Source organism: Zalophus californianus, chromosome 12, assembly GCF_009762305.2.
Source record: "Zalophus californianus isolate mZalCal1 chromosome 12, mZalCal1.pri.v2, whole genome shotgun sequence".
Classification (NCBI taxonomy): Eukaryota; Metazoa; Chordata; class Mammalia; order Carnivora; family Otariidae; genus Zalophus; species Zalophus californianus.
Window position 1 is genome coordinate 100925036 of NC_045606.1, and position 25164 is coordinate 100950199.

Sequence of the window (25164 nt, forward strand, 5' to 3'; positions counted from 1 at the left end):
ATGCATAGTGTCTCACGTCTGCTCCGATTGCCAGGGGTAGGGATGTGGGCAGGAGGGTGGAGATCGCCTCCGTGGGGAAGAGTTACCTTTCCCAGCCTACCTGTGGCATGGTGGTGTTTGGCATTCATGGCATGGAGTCACCTGTACCAGGGAACTGAGCCCCCCCCCCCCCCCCACAGGATGGCGACTCTGTGGTTCAGGGGCTGTGTTGAAAGCAAGGTGAGGTGGAATGGTGGAGCCTGGGGAAGGAAGGGGCACCAGCATTCTTGCTCTAGGAAGAAGTTCCTGTTAGGGGTGCCCTTAGAGTAGGAGCCCAGCAGGAAGACTTCCAGGGAATGTCACTGAGGTGAGAGGCTGTCCTGGGTAGAGCCTGGGACTCGGGCCTTGGCCTCTAGCTCAGCGTCGCGCCTACCCCCAGGTCCCTGAGTTCTCCCCGCGCCCCCGTGACACATGCACGCTGCTTGTTAGGGATTGTTCACCCACAGGGTGGTGACCATTGGCAGCGAGATGCGGGTGGCTGTCTTCTGTTGGCCTAAGGGGAGCAGAGCTTGGACCAGCTTCACCACGTTGCTCGGGGTCACAGTCCGGCCCACAGTGCCTGTCACCGGAGCTGTCCTCGGCTCCCCGTCTGCTCACACATCCCAGTTTGCGGGGAAAACCTCTCCTCCTCTCCCCATCCACTCATCCTTCCTGCCTACGCCAGGGTAGTGGGGGAGGGGCCCGGCTCCCAGGAGCCCCACGCTGACGCCGTCAGGAATATTGGGTTTAATGAGCTGCAAAATGAGGCGGCTGCAGCTGACATGTACGGATGGTGCCCACACCCGCCCTCCCCCACCCTCTCCAGCATTGCCTCCTAGCGCCCCATCGCACCCTTCTCCAGACACTCCGCTCGTTTCTCCGGGAGGCACCCCACTCTGAATTCCAGACCCATTCCTGGCCGTGCCAGGGAGGCGAAAAACCCCGCCTCTCTTCACCCAGGCCCCACAGGTGGTTAGGAACAGAGGGGGTGAGCCCTCCTCCGCACGACTCCCAGTTGCCCCAGGAGCATGGCCTTTGAGGCCGGGGCTGGGGGGCAGAGGACACTGGCCGGGCCAGCCGGCGCGCAGAGTTGTGGCAGGGGCATGTCCCTGGCTATGTGCGCGGCGGGGCGCCCTGCCCTGCCGGTGGGTAAGCACCCCGGTCTCCCACAGAGGCAGAGGAGTCGTTTGAGTTTGTGGTGGTGTCCCTCACTGGGCAGACGTGGCACTTCGAGGCCTCAACGGCAGAGGAGCGGGAACTGTGGGTCCAGAGCGTGCAGGCCCAGATCCTCGCCAGCCTGCAGGGCTGCCGCAGCGCCAAGGACAAGGTTGGCACGGGGGCCCCCCTGGGGTGGGACCCAAGGTGGCCTCGAGACTGACCGGCCGCCCCTTGTCTCTCCCATGGCACAGACCCGACTGGGGAACCAGAACGCGGCTCTGGCCGTGCAGGCCGTCCGCACTGTTCGCGGCAACAGCTTCTGTATCGACTGCGATGCCCCCAGTGAGTGCGGGGGCCGGCGGGGCTGGGGTCGGACGGCTTAGGGAAGGCTCGACGAGCGGCTTGCGGTGGGCCCTGCGCAGGACGGAGGGGAGAGGACTTGCCTGGCGGTCTCACTCTGGTTGCCCGTGGACCTCACTCCCGATGCTTCCTCTCCTCACCTAGATCCGGACTGGGCCAGCTTGAACCTGGGTGCCCTGATGTGCATTGAGTGCTCAGGGACCCACCGACATCTGGGGGCTCACCTGTCCCGGGTCCGCTCCCTGGACCTCGATGACTGGCCACCTGAGCTGCTGGCTGTCATGACTGCGATGGGCAATGCGCTGGCCAACAGCGTCTGGGAGGGGGCCCTGGATGGCTATGCCAAGCCCGGGCCTGACGCCTGCAGGTGAGTGGACGGGTTGGGGTTGGGGTTGGGGTTGGCGGGGGCGCTGAAGCTGGCCGGAAAGGGAGGGGGCGTCGCTGCTCTGGTACGGAGGAGAGAGGGACGGGGCCGGAGCTGCCGAGTGGCCACAGCTGCGCTCTCTAAGGGTTAAAAGTGGCCGTTGCTCTGCTTGGCAGTTGGCCCCTTGGGGTGCCCCTCCCCCTCCCCGCCTGTCACTCAGGCGCCTCACAACAAGAGGCCCTTTCTGAGCCTTATCAGCAGGTCAGGGGCCAGCAGGAGGCGCATGCGCAGGGCCCTATCACTCAGTGGCGTGAAGGCCCTCGTGAAGGCCCTCGCCCCGAGCTCGGAGATGGGGAGAATGGGTGGGAGATAGGATAGTGCATGGGCCCCTGGTGCAGGCCCCCCACCCCCTTTGTTGCAGCAGGGCCAGATAAGCTACCACAGGGGCCCTGCCTAGAATCCTGCTGCCCTCTCAGCCCCCTACGTCCCTGCTGCCCCCGAGGGGCCTCCCTTCAGTGTTCCTTCCTTTCAGCTTCTTCCACCCCCTTTGCGTTACCCGCTGTGTGCTGTCCGTTTCTTAGGCTCGTCTCTTCATTGCTCCGTCCTACACTTTCTCTGTTTCTCCCTATTCCCCTTCGGGGTGTTCGTGTCATTCCCTGACCACCCTCCCCGGGCTCCGCCCGTTGGCTCGGGCCCTTCCTTGGCTCGGGCCTTGATGGACCTGTGGTTGCAGAGAGGAGAAGGAGCGCTGGATCCGGGCCAAGTACGAACAGAAGCTCTTCCTGGCCCCGCTGCCGAGCTCGGACGTGCCGCTGGGCCAGCAGCTGCTCCGGGCCGTGGTGGAGGACGACCTGCGGCTGCTCGTGATGCTTCTGGCGCACGGGTCCAAGGAGGAGGTGAACGAGACCTACGGCGATGGGGACGGGCGGACGGCCCTCCATCTCTCCAGCGCCATGGCCAATGTCGTCTTCACACAACTGCTCATCTGGGTGAGTTGTGGGCTCCCTCCCGGCCTTGCCAGTCCCACCCCCGAGGGCCCCTCTGACCTGAGCCCCGCCCCCCTCCCCCCCCCCCCCCCCCGGCCCTTTGAGAGCCACCTCTCCAAGAACCCCCTACCGTTCTTGCCACATCGTGCCAACTGTGAAAATGTGCTTTCTTCTGCAGTATGGGGTGGACGTGCGGAGCCGGGACGCCCGGGGCCTGACCCCGCTGGCCTATGCCCGTCGGGCCGGCAGCCAGGAGTGCGCAGACATCTTGATCCAGCACGGCTGCCCCGGGGAGGGCTGTGGCTTAGCACCTACCCCCAACAGAGAGCCTGCCAATGGCACCAATGCCTCTGCTGAGCTGCACCGAAGTCCTAGCCTTCTCTGAGGCTCGCGGACAGGGCAGAGGGGCCAGGAGGACTTCTGTGGCCTGGGGCCCCTCCTCCCGACAGGCACTGAGGGGAGCCAAGACACAGAGACTGAGAAGCAGGGACGTGCAGAAAGGAAGGAGAGGAAATGAAGAGTCGTCAAAGCGGAGAAGAGCTAAAGGGGAGAGACAGAGGGGCCAGAGGAGCCCTCTGGGATTTGAGCCGCAGCAGAGAGGGAGTGGAGCTCCTCCAGCCCTTTGCCCTACGGTGCCACTGGAAAGGGACAGGACCCTTCGGAGGTGCCTGTGAGGAGAGGGGAGCAGGACCTCGCCCTCCTCCAGATTCCTGCCTTCTCCTGCCAGCCCCCTGCCAGCCTTCGTCCTAGAACGGAGCCGGGACGGATGGGGCACAGGTTGGGGGGCGGGGTGGTGCTGGAGGAAAGGAAAGTGATCTGTGAGTCCCATGTAAATGTGTACATTGGAATATTTATGTTTGTGTACATACCTGGTGTGTGTGTATGATGAGCCAGTAAACCAGACTGTGTGTGGCCTTGTTGTCCCTCTTTCTATCTCTGCCCTTCCAGAAATGCCCTTCAGCTCTACTCCCTTGTTGCTGTCTGTACTCAGACTCTGAGTCGGCCGGCAGCACTGGCAGCGAACCCTGGAGGAGGTTCGGAGCTCTGCTTCCTACTGGAATCTCGGCGCTGCCTTCCCCTCCCCCCACACTCCGGCCCTGCCCTCCAGCTGGTGCCCAGTAACCTCATGCCACACCTGGTACCAGCCAGAGCTCACCCACAGAGGGACAGAAGTATCACCCCCCCTTCCCAAGACTCTGGGAATTCTCACAGCCAGACATACAGGGAGATACTCGAGGCACAGGACCAGAATTCTGAGGCTGCCACAAGGGTGAGTGGTTAGATGTTACCAGGACAGCACTTCTCTGGGGCCTCATGCCTAGGCTTTGCTTTTGAGGAAAGGGGAGGAGGTAGGTCACCGATGGCAGAACAGCCACCTGGATTCCCACCAACATCTTGCCAAGCTGGGGGCAGAACCCTGAGCTCCTGTTTTCCCCTTCGACCGTCCTTGATCGACCGTCCTTGATCCTGGAAAGACCCGAGGGGACACCCCTCTCTACCTTTCTTGAAGGATGAGAACTTGCCAAGTTAAGGTCCCTGCTCTCCAAGGAGCCTGTTTTCCCATTCCTACAACCACTTTGCTCATGGCCCTTGTTTTCTGCACCACTTAATGAGCGAGGTGTGGCAGGGCTGGCACTGTCTGGGGGCACCTGCCTGCGTGCAGGTAGGTAACCAAGCAAGTGCTATTCAGAGGGGAAACCAGACTGTATTTTCTTGGTCCACAGCCACTTTGCAAGGCCAGTAAGAGCCTTAAGCAAAGAGAAGAGTAGAACTGAAACAGGGCCTTGGGTCTGTACACTAATGGGTTCCTGGGCTCAGAAGTTACTACCAATAATCCCCTCCTTTATTTTCCCTAAAGAAAACCAGCCGCTCAAGTGGCTGAATACTGCCTGGTATAGTTTAGGAGGCTTCGTAGGTAAATCCACAGGAAAATGGTAAATCGGGACCTTGGTCTCCCCCCTACACACACACACACACACACACACACGCATGCACGCACGCACACACACGCAGACAGCGTCTGCTCTAGCCCTAGACCCATAGACATGAATTCCCAACAGCCAAGGGACAATAGCAGCTCCTGTGATCTCCAACTGCTGCCTGGCTTCTCTCCTGAAAAGAATCTAACCCCATAGGTTCCTTATGTGGGCAGAGACTGCCTTAATCTAGATCAGGAATGGGGCTGGTGTGGACTACATTTTTTAGCCTGATTTTCAAGCCTTGCTGAAATTTAGCCAAATCGAGAAGACCTGCCCTGGATCCGTGTGTCCCAACTAGGGAACTGACACTGTAGTGAATAACCAGTCACAACCCCAGGTCGCTTTCTGTTTGGTTGCCAAAACCAGCCAGGGGAGCAGGGACTGCCACAGAAGGCCTGTCTGCTCATACGAGGCGTGCAGATGTTTGAGGAAACAGTGGTTGGCGTGCCACCGCAGGAACCGGGCACAGCAGCACTTTTCTGAGGACGGTGATGAGGCTGGCCAGGTACTTGAGCTTGTGTTTCCCTCCCAGACCGTAACTTCCTGAGTCTCCTTGCCCCCTCACAGGCCTGCCGATTTTTCTTCTCAGTGGCTCTGTTCTCTACCCTGGCTCTCCTCCCGACTCCGCGCAGGTCACGTTTCTTCCCGGGAAGCCCCGCTTACCACGCTCCCAATCTCAGCTGGTTCCTGTAACCCTCCTCTCTCCCGCATCTGTGCAGCCCAGCTCCAGAGCTGGCACAGGACAGCAGCCCTTCTGTGTGTGGGGGGGGGGGGGGAGGGGGAACGACAGATAACTGGAGTTTGTCTCGTTTCCCCTCCCGGTATATACCCGAGTGCCCCTGAAGTCCCCGGTCCTCACCTTTACTTTGTCCACCAAGGCCGTTCCTTCATCTGCCCGTAGAACCCCAAACCCGAAGCTCCCAGTCCCTGTAGCTTCCCCCACGGTACACAACCGTCCAGAACATCACACATTCGCTCCAGCCTCATTCATTTTGCAGTGGGCCCTCTCAACCCAGCCCACTTTACAAATGAAGAGGCTCTGGTATGCCAAGCAGCATGAGCCATACGGTGGCAAGGAGGAGACCCCACAATTAATGCAGAAAGAACAGAACTGGAAATGAGTCTTACTCCAGGCCCTCCCATCTGGAATACCAAAGCGGGGGGGGGGGGCAGCGATGGACTCAGCTGCTGTGTCCTCTGCACAGAAAAAGACTGAGCCCACAGGTGATAAGGGTGAGCCCCCAGACTGCCCTAGTCACGAACAGGACTGGTAACCTCTACCGAGTTTGAGCCTAGGTAGGGCCTGGACGTACCTCAGCTAACCTAGGCTCAAGTACTTCATTTCCCCTCATAATACAAAAGGGAGCGAACCTCCTCTTCTGAAGTCTGCCAACTCTCCCAAAGAGAAGAAAGCAGAGAAGCAGCAGCTTGCCTTGTTTAATGCGGAGAGAGAAAAGAAATGTCGTGCCAGGAACATGAGGTCTAGAGGTGTGGACAGGGGGCAGCACCCAGATGGGAAGTGGAGGTGGTTTACGTGGGGGGAGATGGTGCGTGCCGAGGGGTTCTAAGGAGGCCAGTGACAGTTTCATTCTGTTCCTTTGTATGCCCTTGTCCTACAGACGGGCAGGAAAGCGCCCACCACAAGGCAGGAAGGTGGACCTGAACTCTGGCTGAAGACGGAGGGAACGCAGACCTTTCCCAGTCTCGGGTTCAGACAGACAGAGACAGACAGACAGAGGCAGATAGCTCCATATATACAAACTTTACAGAAAATAAATAAGGAGCTGTGATCAGCTTGACTAGGTTTCATCCTGGATTCTTCCCACCCCTGTGAGAAGTAATTCCAGGGCATTAGCTGGGAACCTTTCAGGCCCTAGGCATGTTAGAACCCACCCCCCTCCCCAGGAGTCCACCTCAATCCCCACAGCTCCTCAGCACTGAGAACCCAAGCCCCCAGTCTGAGGGTCTCTGGAACAGGTGCAGGGCCCAGTGCCCGCGTCCCAGCTTGCCAGGAGAGCACACCCGGCACTAAAGTTAGTTGCCACCTGAGCCCCCTCCCAGGGCGGGATCACAGTGGTAGCCCCTCTGGTCCGCAGAACCCTGACCCAGTCTCAGAGCAGGCCCGGGAACAGATTCCTCGCTTCCAGAATCCTTGGGAGCCCCTTCAGGGCCGGGCCCCCTGTTCCATTTGTTGGTGCTGGCTCCGTACGGCAAACCTGTTGACGTGCACCGGTATGGGTACCACAATCTTGGGGTTTCTTACGGGCTCCCCAGAACGGCTGCTCACATTGCCGGCTTTGATGCGCTTCCACTTGGCGCGCCGATTCTGAAACCAGATCTTGACCTGCACCTCACTGAGCTTGAGGGCGTGGGCGATCTGGGAACGCTCTGTCAAGCTCAGGTATTTCTTGCAATGAAACTCCTTCTCCAACTCCAAAAGCTGCTCACTGGTGAATGCGGTGCGGCGCCGTCGGCTCTTGCCCCCAGGAGCTGTGACTCCCGCCGCCACCGGCGCCCCCTCCTCCGCTCCAGTCCCCAGGCTTCCCTTGAGCTTCGGTTTAGGTCCCAGGAGAGCCCCGGGGCCGCCCGCGGAACTGTCCAGGAAACCGTCCTCTTCGCTGTCACCGCCTGAGCCCTCTTCCTCCTGTTCGCTGCCCGCTGGGTCCCCCGCTGGTGCCTCCAGCTTCTCCTCGTCCGAGCTGTACACCTTCCCCTCTGCCGTCGGGGGGGGGGGGCGCGGGGGGGGGCGGGGGCGGTAACCAGCGGATGCGGAAGGGGCCGGCAAGGAAGAGACCGGCGGGGCGGAGGCGGCCCGAGGAAGCGCGGCCAGGACGCGGGGTGGGGGAGAGGTTCGGGGAGGACAAAGAGATGGAAAGAAAGGTATTAACCAGCACAGATTTCACGACAGCAAGCGCGGGGGAGGGCACTCAGTGTACGTCAAAGGAATGCCATTCCCAGGACCCCTGAACTCCACCACCACCACCCCACCTCATCCTCTACCCACTACCTTCCCAGCTTTCTCCAAACCCAGGCCCAGGGCTCCCCACTCATTCGCCACCCCTCCAAATCCACACGGCCCAGGTCCCGGCGTGAAGCAGTGTGGGACTGGCTCAGGAGCCTTCCCGTTGCTCTGGGCAGGAGGCAGCACGTCTGCGGGGTAGACGGGGCGGGGGGCGGCGGGGGGGGGGTCACACTGCCGGCCTCGGGTACTCTCCTAGGGATCCTTACCGGCCCGGGGTTGAGCTCTGTTCTGTATCGCCTCTTCCCCTCTTCCCTAGATCCAGAATCTTAGAATCTCATTTCCAGATGGAAACTGAAGGGTCATCTAATTCCCCGTCCTCACCAACCCCCCCCCCCCAAATCTGGGCCCAAGAAATGTAACCAAGGGCTTTGGGATGTGTCCTTCCCCCTACTTCCAATTCTCCCTGGCCAGCCCAGCCAGCCCAGAATGGGGAGCCCTCCCAGCTACAGGCCGCCCTCTCTATGGCCAGAGCTTCTTCCAGTGGCCTAGCTCTCCTAGGCCCCTTTCCGTCGTCCCTCCCCTCCTTAACTGTAAAATGACATCATCTCTCTCCCCACCAAGGATGCCGGAACAGCACAAACAGCTGCTTTCTGCTCAAGTTCTGAATCCTGAGGACCCTGAGCTTGATGTCAGCGGGAAGAACTGGAGGGAATATGGGAGAAGATAAAGAAATAGAAGTGCAACAAGGGAAAATGTAGAGAGGAAAATGGTAAAAGAAGAAATTTTGACTCATTTGGTAGATGACTGATTATTTGTAATTACAGCCATATCAGGTGTTTTAAATCCATGTGTAACTCTAATACTCTTAATTCAATCATCAGTTTTAATCTCATCCATGGACAGTTTTGTCAGAACTTCAAATAATGGATCGCAAGTGTTTTCAGTAGTTGAGTTGTAAAACTGCCTTGTTTTCTGCTCAATGGGCCAATAAGCAGCGAAACAAAAAGTCAGAAGAAACCCAACCAATAGGAAAGAGAACAAGAGGAAATGGGTAACCTGGACACCAGCTAGTCAGCTCTTTGCCACCGAGTTCACAGTGTGAAGGCGTTGGGGTTTCGTAAGAGCATTGCTCTGTAACCACCACGCATCCCACAGACACTCATAAGCTCTGAGGTTGAGAATATGCCCCGAAGTAAAAGAACATCGGGGAACAGTGAAATGCCTTACAAGAGGAGCAGGCTGTGCGCTTGAACACCTTCCAGCACCCCTTGCCACCTGCCTGTGTTCCAGAAGGAGAGTCTCGGGGTCTCCAGGACCAGCCTGGTAACCTTCCCCAGCCCCAGAGCTCCTTCCCCTTCCCTGACGCCATCAAGCTACACCTCTCCCTTGTCCCGGAGAGCCATGTTTACACCTTCCTTAGAGGCCAGGACTTCTCAGCCCACGTCCAGATCGCCCACCTCCATCACACTCAGCTTCCTTCACACCTCAAGGGTATTTTTATCGCCAGCCCCTGCCTTTTCTTCCTTTAGGGCTTCATTCCTCATCTCACTTCAAAACCCGCGCGGCATGCCCTCCTTTAGGCTCACCCAGCCCACCTATGTTACTCCTACTCGTTGCTTTTCCTCAGTGAGCGCTCTCCGTTCCCTCTAGCAGCTTCCCGGGCTTCTCGAGCACCAGCTTCACATCCATCCGTCCATCTGCCTGTCCCTCGGTCCATCTACAGAACTTGCTCCTTGCCACACGTCCCAAGCTTCCTCCCAGACCTCATTCTAGCCAAATCCATGTTTTCTGCAAGCGTCACATCCTTGGTTCTCTCCTTCATTAATGGCTCCTTCCCACACTATTTTCCATTTTCACAGAACTCAGACTTAACAGGTCCCAAACAGAACTCCTGAACTTGCTCCCAAACCAGCCCTTCGCTCTCTGTGCCCACGCCCTTCCCCGCTTGGCTAGCGGTAACTCCATCCTCCTTGCCGTTCAAATCAAGCCTCACTCCTGTCTCTCACAACCCGTGCCCACTCCCGGAGCCCGCCCTTCTCACTCGCGTCCCAGGCAGCATCGCGTCCCGCCTGGTTCATCAACCTGTTCTCCAAACTGGTTTCCCTGCTCCTGCCCTGCCCCTCCCCCAGATGATTCTTCTGTTCAGAATACTATACTCTCCACCTAGATTTTTGCACTCGCTCATTCCCTGTCTCCTTCGGGTCCTTACTTTACCAAAGAGACTTTCCCCGATCATCTTTTCCGAATGAAAACTCCCAGGACTCCTACCTTCCTTCTCTGCTTTATTTCTTGCTTTAGTACATGTCACAAACTTTATTCATTTATTTTATTGGCTCTCTTTTCCTATTAGAATGTAAGCTTCATGAAGGTAGGGATTTTTAATATATTTTTTCCACTGCTGTATCTTCAGCATCTAGAAAATTATCTGCAGAGTAGGCACTCAATAAATACTTACTGACTAAATAAAAAACCATTCCCAAGCACTTTCTCTCTCCCTTCCTCCCTCTCCCCCCCTCTTCTGTCCCCACCTCTGTTCTTCCTTTTTCCCAAGCCTCTCCCAATATTCCCCACAGCCCCACCCCGTCCCGTGCCCAGAAGACATTCTCTCCATAAGTATTATTCTACCCACTTTTCGATATGCCCTCTGATCTCACATTAGCTGGAGAGAAACCCATATGCCATGGGAATCTATAGAATCTTACGCTAAAATAAAGGAAAATCCTTCACATCATTGCTGAATCCTCTGTCAATTTTTAAAACCTGGTTTGTAGTACATAATAAAAGAATAAAAGCTTGCAAAAACTCAGCCCAATATTACAATATTCTAAGCAGCTACTAAAAAGGCAGAAACTGGATTTCAGGGTGTGAAGGATGAAATCATTTAGCACAGCTCCAAGCACCCAGGGGGTGTCCAATAAATCTAAACTGATGATGACTGACTTAGATGAGGCTCCCGGGTTCCTTGATCTGGCAGGGCCCTCCTGAGATCACATCATCCATCCCTCTGTCTTCAGACAGATTCCATAAAATCAGGCCCACATAGGCAGACCTCCCTCAGTGCTGCTTTTAAAGCCATACAAGGGGCACAGGTTCACAACCTCTCTTGGTTACTTGATCCCGGTGGGATGCTGAACGGCAGGGGCAAGAGTTTCTCTCTGCGCCTTTATAATCATGACATTGAGGGCTCTGATAAGCAACTCTTGGAAGGAGGTGGGGGTGGGGCAATATGAAAGCAACCAGGAGGGGAAATACAGCTACACCCTCAGAGGAGAGGGTCTGGGGCAGTGAGTGACACAGAGATGTGGGAAAGAAAGGGCCAAAACAAGCAGAAAAAGGACTGGGGAGGGAGACAAGTGGGGCAGACACAGTGGCAAGAGAATGAAATGATGAGTCAGAGAACTCAAGGGGCCGGAAAGTTTAGAGGAGGACTAGAAAATAGAAAAAAAAAAAAAATCAGGGGAAAAAGAGAGCAAAATGCTTAAAAACAAAACAAAATAAAAAAAAATCATACCCCCTACCTTTCTTCCCCCAAAACACGGTTGCATTTGGAGCAAAGCAAAACATTTTTGCCCTGCCACATGCTCTTTGCTCCACCAAGATGGAGCACTTTTAGATGCAATCAATACCCAAAGTGAAGGAAACATATTCAGCAGAATCGGATGAGCCATACAGTAGCCCAATCCTTAACAGTACAGCGATCCTGAATTGGCTTACTATTTTCTTATGGATTAGCTAAAAAATAAATGCAAGCTATTTTCTTTTATCTGATTTGTAATGAATATTAATAGTAAATATAATCAAACAAAACAAAAATTGCACGCAGAAAAATATGTTGACTAAAAACTGACAGAAGCAAATCTTTCTGATAAATTTCTAATTGCAAAATTTGATTTAGAATATGACTTGGTAGATATAATGTCCATAAAAGTAAATTACTAATTGCAGATGCTATAATTGGTTGATATGAGCAAAACCAAAACCAAAACCAAAACCAAAACCTTGAGCCATAAAATGAGGCTTCACTGAAAACTTTTACATGGGAAATGATTCTGATAATAATTTTAGCAGGGGCACCTGGGTGGCTCAGTCGTTAAGCGTCTGCCTTTGGCTCAGGTCATGGTCCCAGGGTCCTGGGATCGAGCCCCGCATCGGGCTCCCTGGTCCGTGGGAAACCTGCTTCTCCCTCTCCCACTCCCCCCTGCCTGTGTTCCCTCTCTTGCTATGTCTCTCTCTGTCAAATAAAATATTTAAAAAAAAATTTAGCAAAAGGAAAATTTTTAAATTGGAAAAAATTTGACTATGTATATAGATAGGCCAAACAGAAAGATTCTGTTCTTTGTGTATGAAAATGAGATTATTGGTAATATAAGAGTATACTGAGTTTTCAGCTTGTTCCTTACGTGTAAGTCTAGAGTCTGAAAAAAGTGTTGTATCTATCCAGGGGGGATGACTGTATGGCAGACTGGTTATTAGGAAACATCTACAGTTTCTGTGCACTCTCGTAGTGGATGCTATTATCCTAAGAACCAGAAATCACAAGGTTTGAACCTCAATTACTCGTCAAGTCCACGCGAGGGGCGTTCTTCCCACCTCTGGAGAGCGGTACTCAGGTCCCAGGGACACATTTGCCTGGGGCCTTGTTTCCAAGAGGAAGGGCAGCAGCACCAGAGATCTAGAAAAGCCCATGTTTCCAATGGATCTGGTCAGGCTGGGGAAGAAATCAAGGGCCAAAGAATCCATGGTAGGTATTCTCCAGAAGAAAAAATAAATAGCGCCAGATCTGCACCATCTAGAGGGGGAGTCCACAGCTGTGGTCACCAAGAATGATGGACCTGGGTTGTGGTGCAGAAAACCACTTTAGACCCCCAGGTATGGGAACTCACAGAGCCCCTGTGCCGCCCCTCGCCCATCCTCTTCTGTTTTAGCTCCTTTAAAATCAACAGCCTTTATTATCCACTGAAGAGGAGTCTCTCCCCCATTACACTCAGTTCTGACTTCTCTTCCCTCTACTTCCAAAACGACTACGCTCACATTCCCCGAACTACTTGTCAGGACAGTAAGTCTCTTCCTGATCATCCTGGGCCAACTATTCAACTTCCTGAATACAGAAGCAATTTGGGGGAGGTCAAAAGGTGGAAAGAAACCCAGGTCATCCCTCAAAAAAGAGGTATGTTTACCACCACTCTCATTTCTACATCTTCATCATGATGCCCAGGACAGAATTATTTCTCCGTTCTTTCTGGAGACAGTACTTTTTCTCCCATCATTTACAGCAATTAGCTCACTTTCAATTTGTGTTTCACTCGCCCCCACTGATTTCATGCTACCCTCCTCCCTATAACTTCAGGTGCAATAAGAAACATTCATTTTCACTTTCTCTCTCTCCACCCTTCCTATGACCCTTCAGCATTTCTCACTCCAAACTGAAATGGGAATTTTCTCTACACCCCTCCAACCTTTGATGACAGGTCCAGGGCAATTTCCCCATCACTCAGAGCTCCCCTCATGACATAGCAGCACCACCATTGCCAAGGGTACCCTTGTTACTTTCAACGTTCCAAAACATCTTCACACTATTTACCTTGAAGCAACTCACTGAAATAGAGTACACCTATTAGTAGTACTAATGGAAGTTTGGTAACCTTATCTCAGGTGAAAAAACTGAGTTTCCAAGGATTGAGTGATTCTCTTGAGTCACACAGCCAGAGACAGATTAATGTCTAGAACCTTGGTCTCCGAAATTTCCAACCAACGCTCCTTCTATCCTTTCCCCTCCCACTCCAAGTAAATGCCCAGATGCCTCATCAGATAATTAACCTTGCTACCAAACCCAGTTTCAATCCAGACCTCATCCCTTTCACTGATCACTCCAGAGCCCTAGCCTGATCATTAATATCTCCCCTTGCCACGCTCAGAGAAGGCTCTTAAAATTGCCACTTACCAAATTTCACCCTTGTCCTCGAATAGGCTATTTGTCCCATCATTTCCCCCAGACAAAATTCCTATCAGATCTATTTTTTTTCTGTCATTATTGGTTTGTATGATGTAATCTTACCAGTCAGCATTCCTTTTATTTAGAAATGTATTTTCTCATTTTAAAAATAACGTTGCCAAACTACGGAAACAGTTTTGGTTTAATATCCATTTTTCTTCTAGCTTCTACTTTACAAATGTGTCACCCATCCCTCAAGCACAGCTCCTTCTTATACAGGAATCAGCCTCACTGAGGAACAGACATTTTTCTACCACCCTCATCTCTCTCCATCTTCCTCAATACAGAGCTCTCTTCAGAGCTCCTCTCTTGCTGTCTCTTCCATCACTCCTAGGGCTACTTCTCTAGCCAGAGAGAAGGCTTTCCTCCCTGATACCGAAAGGGAGTTAAGACATATCCTTGCCTTTCTTTCTGGTTGAGGTGGACATCTGCTTGGGGTTTGTTTTTGTCCGCTCAGCATCCCTTCCTCCTTTTGTTCACTCACAACACCCCCTCCCTTTGGGCACTGCCTCTCATCAACTACCCAGTGTAGTGGGACTGTCAATCACATTTCCCCACCTTTGTGACAACGTAGGCACGTGACCTGGATCTGACCAATCCTAACATCCCATCTCTCCATCCCCCTGGAGACTGGACTCAAGCTAGTTAATCAGTCACCCTAGAATTTTGTATATGCTAGAATCCACTGGGGTCTCAACCTGGGATTATAAAAAAATTAGAGCTGCTGATGCTTGTGCCCTTTCTTACCCTTTCTTACTTCTCTTAAGGAGAGAACGAGGCAGAGAGAGAGAGAGGAGCAGGGCTGAAAGGAAAGAAAGATCTAGCAATACCATTTGCATTTCTGGATCCACTCAACTCCTGTAGAGTCATGTGAATCAATAAATGCCCATTTTAGCTTAAATTGGAGTTAAGCTACTGTCACTTGCAAACCAAAGAGTTCTCATCCAATGCTGTAACTGGAAGTAACAATGATCTCAGGACTCCAGGGAAAGTAAGCCTCTCCACCTCACTGCCACAGCTGTCCCATCCCAACTGATGTTTCCACGTTACCTGAAATTATTCATAGTAACACCATCTAATATTCCACCGGCTTGAAATTCACTTGGACTTTTAAAAAAATCTCCTTGGGGTGCCTGGGTGGCTCAGTCGGTTAAGCATCTGACTCTTGATTTCAGCTGAGCTCATGATCTCGGGGTCATAAGATCGAGCCCCACACAGGGCTCCACACCCAGTGGGGAGTCTGCTTCTCTCCTTTTCCTTCTCTCTCTGCCCCACACCCCCTTCTCTCTCTCTAATAAATAAATCTTTTTAAAAATCTCCTTAATCCATCTAAGTATGAATTATTTTAATCCAATAGCTTTGCTCCTAACATCAAGCTGAGATCCGATATATGAGAGAATAGGAATTATGGTGAAGAAAGGAGAGGTTTTTTGTTTTTTTTTTAATATATACACAATGTAAAGAAAAGAAGAACAGGCCCCAGTGGGACACAGAAGAAGGGCTTTTGGGTAGTCTTGGGATCCACAGAGAATGTGGAAATTCGAGACAGAGAAACCAAAGGAGGGAGAAAGAGCCAAAGAAAAAATGTGAAATCTACCCTTATGAGATGAATACATTGGTTCTTTTCTGCCATTCCCCCCCAGAAACACCTCTCAGAATACAGTGTATTTCTATCATTACTCCCAGATGTGTATCTCCTCATCAGTACAGAGTGTCACTTACCCTAGTCAGTTCTTAATAAAGAAGTCTTCCCCAACTTAATTCCCAGGTATGCTCCCCATCCATTTCCAGTACAAGGACAATACCAGTAGTTTCTTGCACACCAATTACTTTAGGATACTGGACAAATATCTTCTCATTTAATCCTTAACTCTGTGAGGTAAGTATTGTTGCCCTATTCTGCTGGTGAGGAAGCTGTGACTGCAGAGGTATTTTGCTGTTGATATTTCTTTCACAAAAAAAGGTGGTAGCATTAAGATCTGTATCCAAAGCCCACGCTCATTCCTCTGTGTGGCACCCCGTCTCTTTTGTGAACACTGACTTCCCCGTTCCGCTATTACAAACACTGTACCAGACAAAGAAATAATAGAGAAGGCCAGCAACTGATTCCACAACTTTTTTCTCCCCCCCCCCCCCCACCATGGGCACTGCTTCCTTCCCCACCAGGTAAAGTCAGGCACAACTGATCCCTAATCTTTTTGGCCTCGATAAGATCGCTCACCTTCATGAAAAGTTTCTTTCTCTCATTATATAGACGTACCCAGCCATAGCTCCAGTCACCCCTCCCCAATCCCAGATGACAAAGCCTTTTCTATCCTAAAGCCCAGCCCTGACTCCACCCCAAGATATACAGCCAGCCTCCTCTTGGGCTGCCACAACTCAGCACGGGGAAGTAGAGAATTCCCCCCAATCCCTTTGCTCAGGATGCCTTTTTATTTTTTTAAGGGAAACAATTCATTAATAAAGGTCTCCTTACAGATAAAACAGAATTGTAGAGCTGGAAGTGACCTTGGAGATCATCTAAGTCAAACCCCTAATTGTATTGATGAGGAAGTTAAGCTACAGAGGTGTGGCCAGGATCATTCAGTCCCGTACTCCCAGGACCTGCAGAGAACAGTGGAGAATGTCTGTCACCCACTGCAGCCCAAAGCGCTTCTCACCTTCACTCTCAGGAGGATTTCGTCTTCCTCCATTCTCTTCCCGTTGCTCCCAATACTGACTTCCCTTGTAATATCATTTCCTCCACAATTCAGTCAAGAAATCCAACTCCCATTACCGCCAGTGCAGAAACAGTTCTTTCTGTTTCTCCCATCCTCAATTTTCACACCCTAGTCTCTGGGAGTCCCTGCAGCCCCCTTGCTTTAATACAGATTTCTCAGTTCATCTCTTGAAGGTCATTCCTTACCCTTCCACGGTGGGAAGGGAATGAACAACCACTTCCTACTACAACTTAATTCAGCTTGTGCGAGTCGCTGTTCTATCACACCAAATTCAAGCACCTCTCCTCCCCAAATTCTTTCTCCCAATTAGCACATAAGCATTTCTTCCACATTACTCTAAACTGAGAATTTTCTCCCATATTTCCAATGAAAAACCCCAACCTCTTCTTCACTGCTCCCAACCCAGACCTCTCTGCTCACTGTCATCACCTATGTAGCCATGGGCACCACCGCCTGCATCGAAAGCTCTGTCCTTTCCACCGGTTCGGAACCAGGGCTGCTTCTCTCCTACCCCAGCATGGGGCATTTTTTCCTGCTCCCTCTAGATAAAAATTCTCTCCCGCCAAACTCTTTCCCAGTCACCATTCCTATTTAAGTCTCCCTCTTTTTGTCCATCCGCGCCATCCATCCATTTCTATTTCCTCATTCCCAGCTTCAAGGCAAAGATTCTTCTTTCCCAATTACTTCCGAGGCAAAATTCCTGCCTATAGCTTCCCATCGTAATATTATTCTCATTGCAAAGCACTTTGTTCATCATACCATGTTCCTCCTTTCCAATTAAAATATTTCCCCCTCGGGGCGCCTGGGTGGCTCAGATGGTTAAGTGTCTGCCTTCAGCTCAGGTCATGATCCCAGGGTCCTGGGTTCGAGTCCCACAGACCGCTTCTCCCTTTCCCTCTGCCTGCCGCTACCCCTCCTTGTACTCTCTCTCTCCTGTCAAATAAATAAAAAAATCTTAAAAAATAATATTTCCCCCTCATTATTCCAATTACTGCCTTGCTCCCATTACTCCCAGTATAGACTATTTATGCCCATCATTCTGAGTATGAGAATTATCCTCCTAACCATCTAAACATATACCCCCACGTTTCCCTATGCCACTGCAGAGCTCTCCCTTCTCTGTTCAACCCTCCCACGTGTTACCTTCACTGTGGTATAAGGCACCTCAGTACCCCACTCCAATCCTCCGGATAAGATTTTCCTCTTGCCACTTCCGGAATCTCTGTCTCTCAACTAGGGGTTCTTAACCCTTTTTATGCCACGAACTCCTGGGCAGTCTGATACAACCCATGAACCCCTTCTCAGAATACTGCGTTTAGGTATAATATAAAACACATAGGATTACATTAGAAGCCAACTATATAAAAAGGCAGTTTTCAGATATTTAAAAATGATTGTGTTATAATCATGTATGTTTATAATTCATTAAACAAGATGCCTCCAAAGCTATAAATTCATAAGAAAATATCTGTAATTTCTGTTGGTGACACAAATCTCAGTTACTGCTGAAACCACTATGGTTTCTGGCCTACACTCATAACTGAAGAAAATGCCAAATTTTAGTTAGAAGTTAGCAAAAATAAAGATGTAATTTTTTCTCCACCCATAATGAACAGATCCTTTTATAAGAGGTCCATGAAATCCATGTTAGAACCCTACTTTAAACATCGGAGCTAGAAAAACAAGCTTTTATTTTATGGAATTGACCAAAACATTAAAAATAATCTGAATCAAAACCTTTATGTTACAGATGAGGAAACTGAAGCCTAGAGAGGTTGTAGGGCTTTGAATCTCTTGTAGTGTCTTGAATATACTAAGTCCATAACAGACACACAATAAACGTTCCCTGAGTTGAAGGAAGCAATTTGCCAAGGTTGTGCAGCTAAATGACAGGGCTGACCCCTGAGCACACGTGTCACGACTCCTCGATAAATGTTCCTTCAATCCCATTAAGTCAATGCAACATGTGCCTTTCTATAAATGCCAGTGGAGCAAACACTCTCACCGTGTGCTCTCCCTCAACATTTCTAGGAAAACATGGGTCTCCATCATTTCCAAGAAAAATTTCCCTCCTGTTTCTAACAACAGAAGTCTCTGATTCCGTGTCACATTATTATTTCCTGTTTTTCTCTCATCAGTAAATACATATGGACAGTCATAATGCGTACCTATTCAAAAATTAATCGATGGTCATCTAAAATGTTATTATAATCAGGTGCTTAGCTTACAGCAATCAGCCCTCAAACATCATGCCGCTAGGAAGTTTCCCTAGTTTCCTTGCATGATTTCCATCATTACTGCCAATCTCTGTTCAGAAATTAGCAAATTTTGGGGTGCCTGTGTGACTCAGTTAAGCATCCGACTCTTGGTTTCGGCTCAGATCATGATCTCAGGGTCCTGGGATTGAGCCCCATGTTGGGCTCCGTGCTCAGCAGGCGTCTGTTTGAGATTCTCTCCTTCTCCCTCTGCCCCTCCCCCTGCTCGCTCTCTCAAATAAAATCATTTTTAAAAGTTACCAAATTTTTTTAGTTTTTTAAAATAATGTTCACTATACTGCCATCTCCTGGGTTCGTTCCATCATATTCTCTTTCCTATATCATCTCAATGTTTTCTTTTCAAATATTCTTTCACCATGCTGAATACTGGCATTATCTTTCATGTCAATCTCTCACTATATTTTTATCATCCATCCAACAATTATGTATGGATTATCTACCATCCTTCACTTTTTAAGTCTTCATTTTCAAGCAATCCAACTCCTTTCTCCTTGAATCATTGCTCTAAGCACCCCCAATTTAAAGTTTTCTTCTGCATTTCTCCAAATGGACAGCTCTTTCCATCATTGCCCCCAGCACCAGGGTCATCTTTACCCATCGTTGCTGAAATGTGTGTCCGCACATCTTCAGGTCAGCTGTGATTACTCTCAGGCAGAGCTCACACGCACCTTCACATACAACAGGATCATCACTGCCCAACTCACTCAAGGCAGAATTCTCTTTTCCTTCTGTCGTTCGGAATTTACTACTGTCTTTTCTCCACTATTCCTAATACATCGAAGACTTTGCCATCAACCCAGTTCAAAGCTCCTTTTCCCCATCACTTTCACATGACTCTGTTCTTAGGACTCTCTAGATCTCTTATGTTGAGGAATACAACACCGCTGCCCACATGAGGCTACTGACCATTTGAAACACGGCTAAACTGAACTGAGATGTGCTGAAAGTATAAAATATACACTGGATTCCAGAGATAATATGGAAGAATGATATAAAATATCTCATAAAATTTTTTTATATTGAGTAATGCTAAAATAGTGTTGGACATATTGGGTTAAATAAAATGTATTAAAATTAATTTCACCTGTTTATTTCTACCCTTTTAAGATGGCTAATAATGTTTTAATTACATAAATGGCTGGCTAGACAGCACTACTCTGGGCTCTTCTGTTGATTCATACTTTTAAATCTTCTCTATGAATTCAAAATTCTCTCCTCTTTTATCACTTCTCTTAAGACACCTTCCACAATTATCCTCACTGTTCTCCACTTTCTAAGCCCAGAATTATTTTCAATCTAACATTCTCAATACCTTTTCTACCCATTATTTCTATACATGGTATTTCTTTTTGCCTGTTAACATAGCTTCTACCCCCGCCACTGAATCATAACAAAGTTGTTTTCTTTATCATCAGTCGTAGTCAGGTGGTGTCTCTCTTAACTCGAAGCAAAATTTCAGAAAGAAATAGTAATTCCCAACAAAAAGAACTTCATTCACCATTCTCCGGATTGGCCTATCTTCACTATAATTTCATTTAACAGGACTAGTAACTGTAAAGCACTAAACAAATATAAATTAATAATTTCAGACCAATGTCAGCCATTCACACTAGAACAGCAATTCCTCCTCTGTCATTTTAAAGACAGCATTCTTTCTCCAAACTCTTCTAATGTTGAGGTTTCAATCCCATTATTCAAGCAAAAACTCTCATTTCATGCTAAATACTCTAATACAATTCCCCAAATAGACCATTCGTTTCCCACCATTTTCAGCATGGGCCATGTGTCATCACTCCCCAGACCAATTTTACGTCTAACATTTCTGGAATTTCCTTTTCTTTTCTCAACTACTTCAGGGGGAAAAAAAATGAAGACTGGGCAGGTAGACGTGAGTGGTGTAGTGAGAGTCAGGAGAGTCTGTCTTGAGAGTGGTAAGTGGGGGTCACAGATAAAGATCTTCCAGTCACTATCCTCTTTGAAGGTTTCTTCTGAAATCTCCCCTTCCTGCCCTGCCCCTCAAGCCCCACTATAAACCCTTTATGCGTACCTCTTCCCAAGATGAGTGATTACCTTCACTCTACCACCTCTCAGAATTCTTCCTCCTTAAGGTCTCCTTCCCATCATTCTTGTCTTTACTCCAAGAACAAGTGTCTTTTGATTGCTTCCAGTATTTTCCTAGGATGATGATCTTTCCTTCATCATTCTCACTATACAAATTCCAGTTTACTATCACTCCCAGTATTGAAAAACCTTTTAAAAAAATTACTCCTGGAGTAGACACTTCCCTGTTTCTTACCAGGACATTTACTTAGCTCTGCCCCAAGCCTCTCAAAACAGAACTCTCTCACACACACACTTCTGGTCCAGAGATGCTTTTCCCTCTTCATCTTGCTCAGGCTAGAAATCCTTGTACCTCTGTCTTCCAGTAGACAGACCTCTTCTCGCTCATGTTCTCTCTCTGGATTACCTGCGGGTAGAGTGCGTGTTTCGGTCCTTCCTTCCCTCTAGTCCTCTCTCAGTACTTCTCTTCTGTCCTTTTCCTCTGCTTACTCCTCTCTCTCTCACTGCCTGGTTTTACAGCCAATACTCTATCTGCCTCAGAAGAGAGCCTTCATTCTACAAATGCCAAAACAAACAACTGAGGGGAAGCTGAAAGAGTAGGGCACGGTCTCCCATGGTTTAGGCATCTAGCTCCCCAGATTCTCCTTCCCTAGGATGGCTCCCTTTCTGCTCCCCCTCAGCTCATCTCGTCCTCAGGTGTCTGCTTGTTCCTCCGGCTCCTAGTGCCCCCAAAGCCATCCCTCTGATGGTCTGCCTTGCTCTTTTCTGCCTTAAGACTGTTATTCCAAAAATCCTACTGATCTGTCCTTCTTCCGATCCTCCTGCCAGTTGCTTTCCCCTCCCCTCCAGGCCCTTTTATCTTGTGGACATTTCCTCCCACCTTCCAGTTGCTGCTCTATCATTTCCTTTTGATCCTCCTTGGGAGATGCCGCTCAGACTTCAGCCACTGGATCCCCCTGGCCCAACCAGGTACGAAAACAACAGCTGAATCCTCAAAGCCAAAATGCCCAGGGCTAAAGGGGAAAAGGAGAGGAAGACCGGCTCTGTAGCAGCACTTGGGGTCTGGAAGAGTGGTTAGACCTTCGGACAATTTCAAGGAAGGGCCCAGAAACCTATCACCAGGAGCTGTCTTCTCCTGGCAAAGGACAAAAGGACTCTTGGGTCTCCTCCTTGCCTCTGCTAGAGTCAGCCCCCAGGCCTCCTGGGGTCACTTTTACCTGCTAAGCTGATGTGACGAATGGTTAAGCAGAGGTGGATTCATCCTGGCGCTAAAGAAGTTTAAGCTTCAGGAACCCCACGCTTGCATGCAGCCCATTTTCCTTAAACAAGAGTCCACTAAATAGTATAAGCTCTGGATCTCATCACACCTGGATCTGCCCCTGGATAGGGGAAAGCTTTTCTGGCATCTAGGATCTGAGGATCGATTAGGGAGGTCAGGAGGGCTCCGGGTAGCTTGATTCTACACAGGATTCGGTTTGATACACCCTGCCTCTATGGAGAGGGCACCTTCCCATGGAGGAGCCAGGGTTCCTGAATTACCTCTTGGCTGAATCTCACTGGTTCCAGAATCTTAGCTATATTCTCGACTCCGGGCTTTGTGCCACGCCCACCCCAGCCCAGCTTTAGCCTCCATCTTGACCTCCCCGGGTCAGTCCTGGTCCAGCAGGTGCTAGGCCCCCTACTCAGTTCTTCAGGGCTGATCTCTAAATGTGCCAATTCAGAAGTGACCTCTACTACTAAGGCAAACACAGGTCACGAATGTGGTCACCACTGCTTGGACACTCCCTTTGCCCCTTCATTCACAGAAGCCTACTTGGGGTCAATACAATCTTCTCAGAAGCCAGAACTGCCCTCCCCTTACTGAACTGACAGCTGCCCCAATGTACCCTCACCCTAGGGTCTTGCTAGTGTCCCCAGGAATCCCCCACTTGCAGCTTCTCTATTCTCCACAGAGGAGAAAAATGAAGGGATTCTTAAAAAGAGAAGTGGGAGCAAAGGCTTGAGGACTAGAACGTGGGGAGGAAAGGTACTAATTTGGGAGGGAGTACTGGGAAGTCTTGGGTGAGGCTTCAGGCACTCTGGAAGACAGAGCAGGGCAGCGGTTCTGGGAATCCAGAGGTGCCCTGTCTGGAACAGAATTGGAGGTGGTTCTGCAGAACCCGACATCTGGGGGTCTGGGATTCCAGGGCTCCAGGCAGGTGCCGAGATTCTGAGCAGGCTGCTGTCTGGCATTTCCAAGTGAACGAGCCTCCCGCCCGGCGCCCTGGTCGGCCCAGCACTTACCCGGCAGACTTGGGAAAGTCTCTGAGAAGTGCGGAGGCGGGGGCGGTGGGGGCTCTGCCACTTTGTCCCGGGCGGGCAGCAGCTCGTTGGCTTCCAGCCCGCCCTCCGGGCGTCGGCCGCCCGGCTCGGGGTTGTTTCGGGCGGCAGTGGCGGCGGCGGCGGCGGCGGCGAGCTCCTGGGGCCCGTAGAAGGCGTCGGGCGGCTCCGCGAAGCTGGGCAGCGCCGTGGTCAGCGCCACCATCGAGGGCACGGCCTGGCCCAGTCCCGCGCAGAAGGTGTTGGTAAGGCGGCCGGCAAAGGAGGCTAGTGGGGCGAGAGGCGGGAGGCCAGCCGGCAGCGGTGCAGGGGCCAGCGCCTGCGGCAGCACTAGCGGCCGATAGGGCATGAACATGGGATAGCCGGTGTAGAGCAAGTGGCCGGAGCGAGGCGGCGGCGGCCCGATCAGGGAGTCGATGGAGAAGGCAGTGCCCGGGCCCCCACCACTGCCCCCGCCGCTGCCCCCGGGGGCACCCCCGCCTCCAGCTCTCTGCATCGTGCCGGGAGCTACGGCCGCCCCGCGGCGCTCCCCTCTGGGCGCCGCCGTGCGCCCCGCGGCTCGGGCGCCCCGCGCGGACACGCAGGGCTCGCTCCCAGGCTCCCGGCCGAGGTGGCGGCGGGGCGCGGGCTCGGCGCAGTGTGGCTCCGGCGCCGCGCTCCCTCTCTCTCATAAGGAGGGAGGGGGCGGGCGAGCGGGCGGGCTGGGGGTGTCGCCCTCCGGACTCATCCATCTTCCTCAAATTACGCTTCACTTCCTCCCTCCGCCCGCCGCTGCCGCGCCCGGCTCCGCTCCCTCCGCAGAGCCCGTTCCCAGCGGCCCGGCCGGCCGGCCCGGGACCCCCGCCCGCCCCCCGCGGCCCAACCAACTATTATTAATGGAGATTGATGAGGCCGGACACGCCGCTTTGTGAAAGTTTGCGGCCGACGAGAAGGCGGCGGCAGCTGCTGGGCCGGTGCCCCTCCCTCCACCCAGCCCGCCCCCCCCCCACTCAGCCCACCCTGCCCGGGCGTGGACGTGGCGCGGGACGCCAGGCAAGGAGAGCGCCCCGGGAGGGGCCGGACCACAGCGCCCCAGGCCGCCGCCCTCCGTCGGACCCTGGGCCGGTCCCCGGCGTGCCTCCCCGCCCCCGACGCCCCTTCCCCGGCCGCCCCAAGAGCAAGACCTGGCCACGCGGGCTGGACACGACCTCGGCGCCCTCTCGGGCGGCGAGGCGGGAACGGCAGGGGGCGCACTGTGCCGCCGGGCGCCGCAGCTCAGGGCGCTTGTACGGGGTGGGGGTGGGGGGTCACCCCCCTTGGTAGTTTCTTCCCGACTCCATTCCCCTCTCCCCGGGTCTCTTTTCTCTCGACATTGGCTCTTCCTCTTCTTCCTCGTTCCCTCCTCCGACGCGGACTACCTCAGCTCCTCACTGTAGCCTCTGCGGGTAATTTCCTCGAGTGCCCACACTATGCCAAGTACTTACCATTGCTCTCACCTTTCCCCTCCATCTTTCTCCCATCCCTTACATGCTTGTCCTTCCTCCACGCTTCCCTTTGCTGCCGCCCCCCTATTCCTCTCTCTCATTCCCTATCCCAGTTGTCTTATTCTATTCCCCCCCCCCTCATTTCTCACCTGTATCTGTATCTCTTGTCTGTCTGTCTATCTCTGTCTCCCTCCCTCTCTCTCCCTCTCTTCTGCTATTAATTTCCCTGATTGGCTCCCCGGCTCCAGCACCGCTGATGAGCCCTATTCATTCCTGGGCCTGACACTCTCGACCTGCCCTAGCTGATTGCTGGGGGCCGGCCCCAGGAGCGCTGATGAGCCCCAAGGGTCAGCAGCGCTAATTATTCGCTAATTGCAGATGACTCTGTTCACCTCCCCCATTCTCAAACACAGAAATGGTAGCGTCTTTTACCACCCCCACCCCCTATTCCCAGCGGTATAGTTGTCAGTCTAGAGGCAAAAGTCATGGGCACTTTTGCTTGATAG

At 51.8% G+C, this 25164-nt stretch overlaps 2 protein-coding genes across 2 annotated transcripts in view; one reads left to right on the forward strand and one right to left on the reverse strand.

Annotated features, from left to right (window-relative positions):
- AGAP3 (ArfGAP with GTPase domain, ankyrin repeat and PH domain 3) overlaps positions 1–3794 on the forward strand; it is a 56040-nt gene extending 52246 nt beyond the window's left edge. The window contains 5 exon segments of the mRNA XM_027574373.1: positions 1191–1345; positions 1428–1518; positions 1681–1903; positions 2634–2889; positions 3065–3794. Coding sequence (XP_027430174.1) covers positions 1191–1345; positions 1428–1518; positions 1681–1903; positions 2634–2889; positions 3065–3271 — 932 coding nt within the window. The 3' untranslated portion in view covers positions 3272–3794.
- A 2980-nt stretch (positions 3795–6774) lies between these two features.
- GBX1 (gastrulation brain homeobox 1) lies at positions 6775–23691 on the reverse strand. Its single transcript, XM_027574534.1, has 3 exons — positions 23160–23691; positions 22094–22096; positions 6775–7580 (listed from the first exon to the last, which is right to left on the reverse strand). Exons 1-3 carry the CDS (start codon positions 23689–23691, stop codon positions 7030–7032), a joined length of 1086 nt encoding a protein of 361 aa, XP_027430335.1. The 3' UTR covers positions 6775–7029.
- Positions 23692–25164: the final 1473 nt, after the last annotated feature.

What these genes read in the sequence shown, in the direction of transcription:
- GBX1 (XM_027574534.1), bottom strand. Translation starts at nt 23,691, where the DNA reads ATGCAGAGAGCTGGAGGCGGGGGTGCCCCCGGGGGCAGCGGCGGGGGC.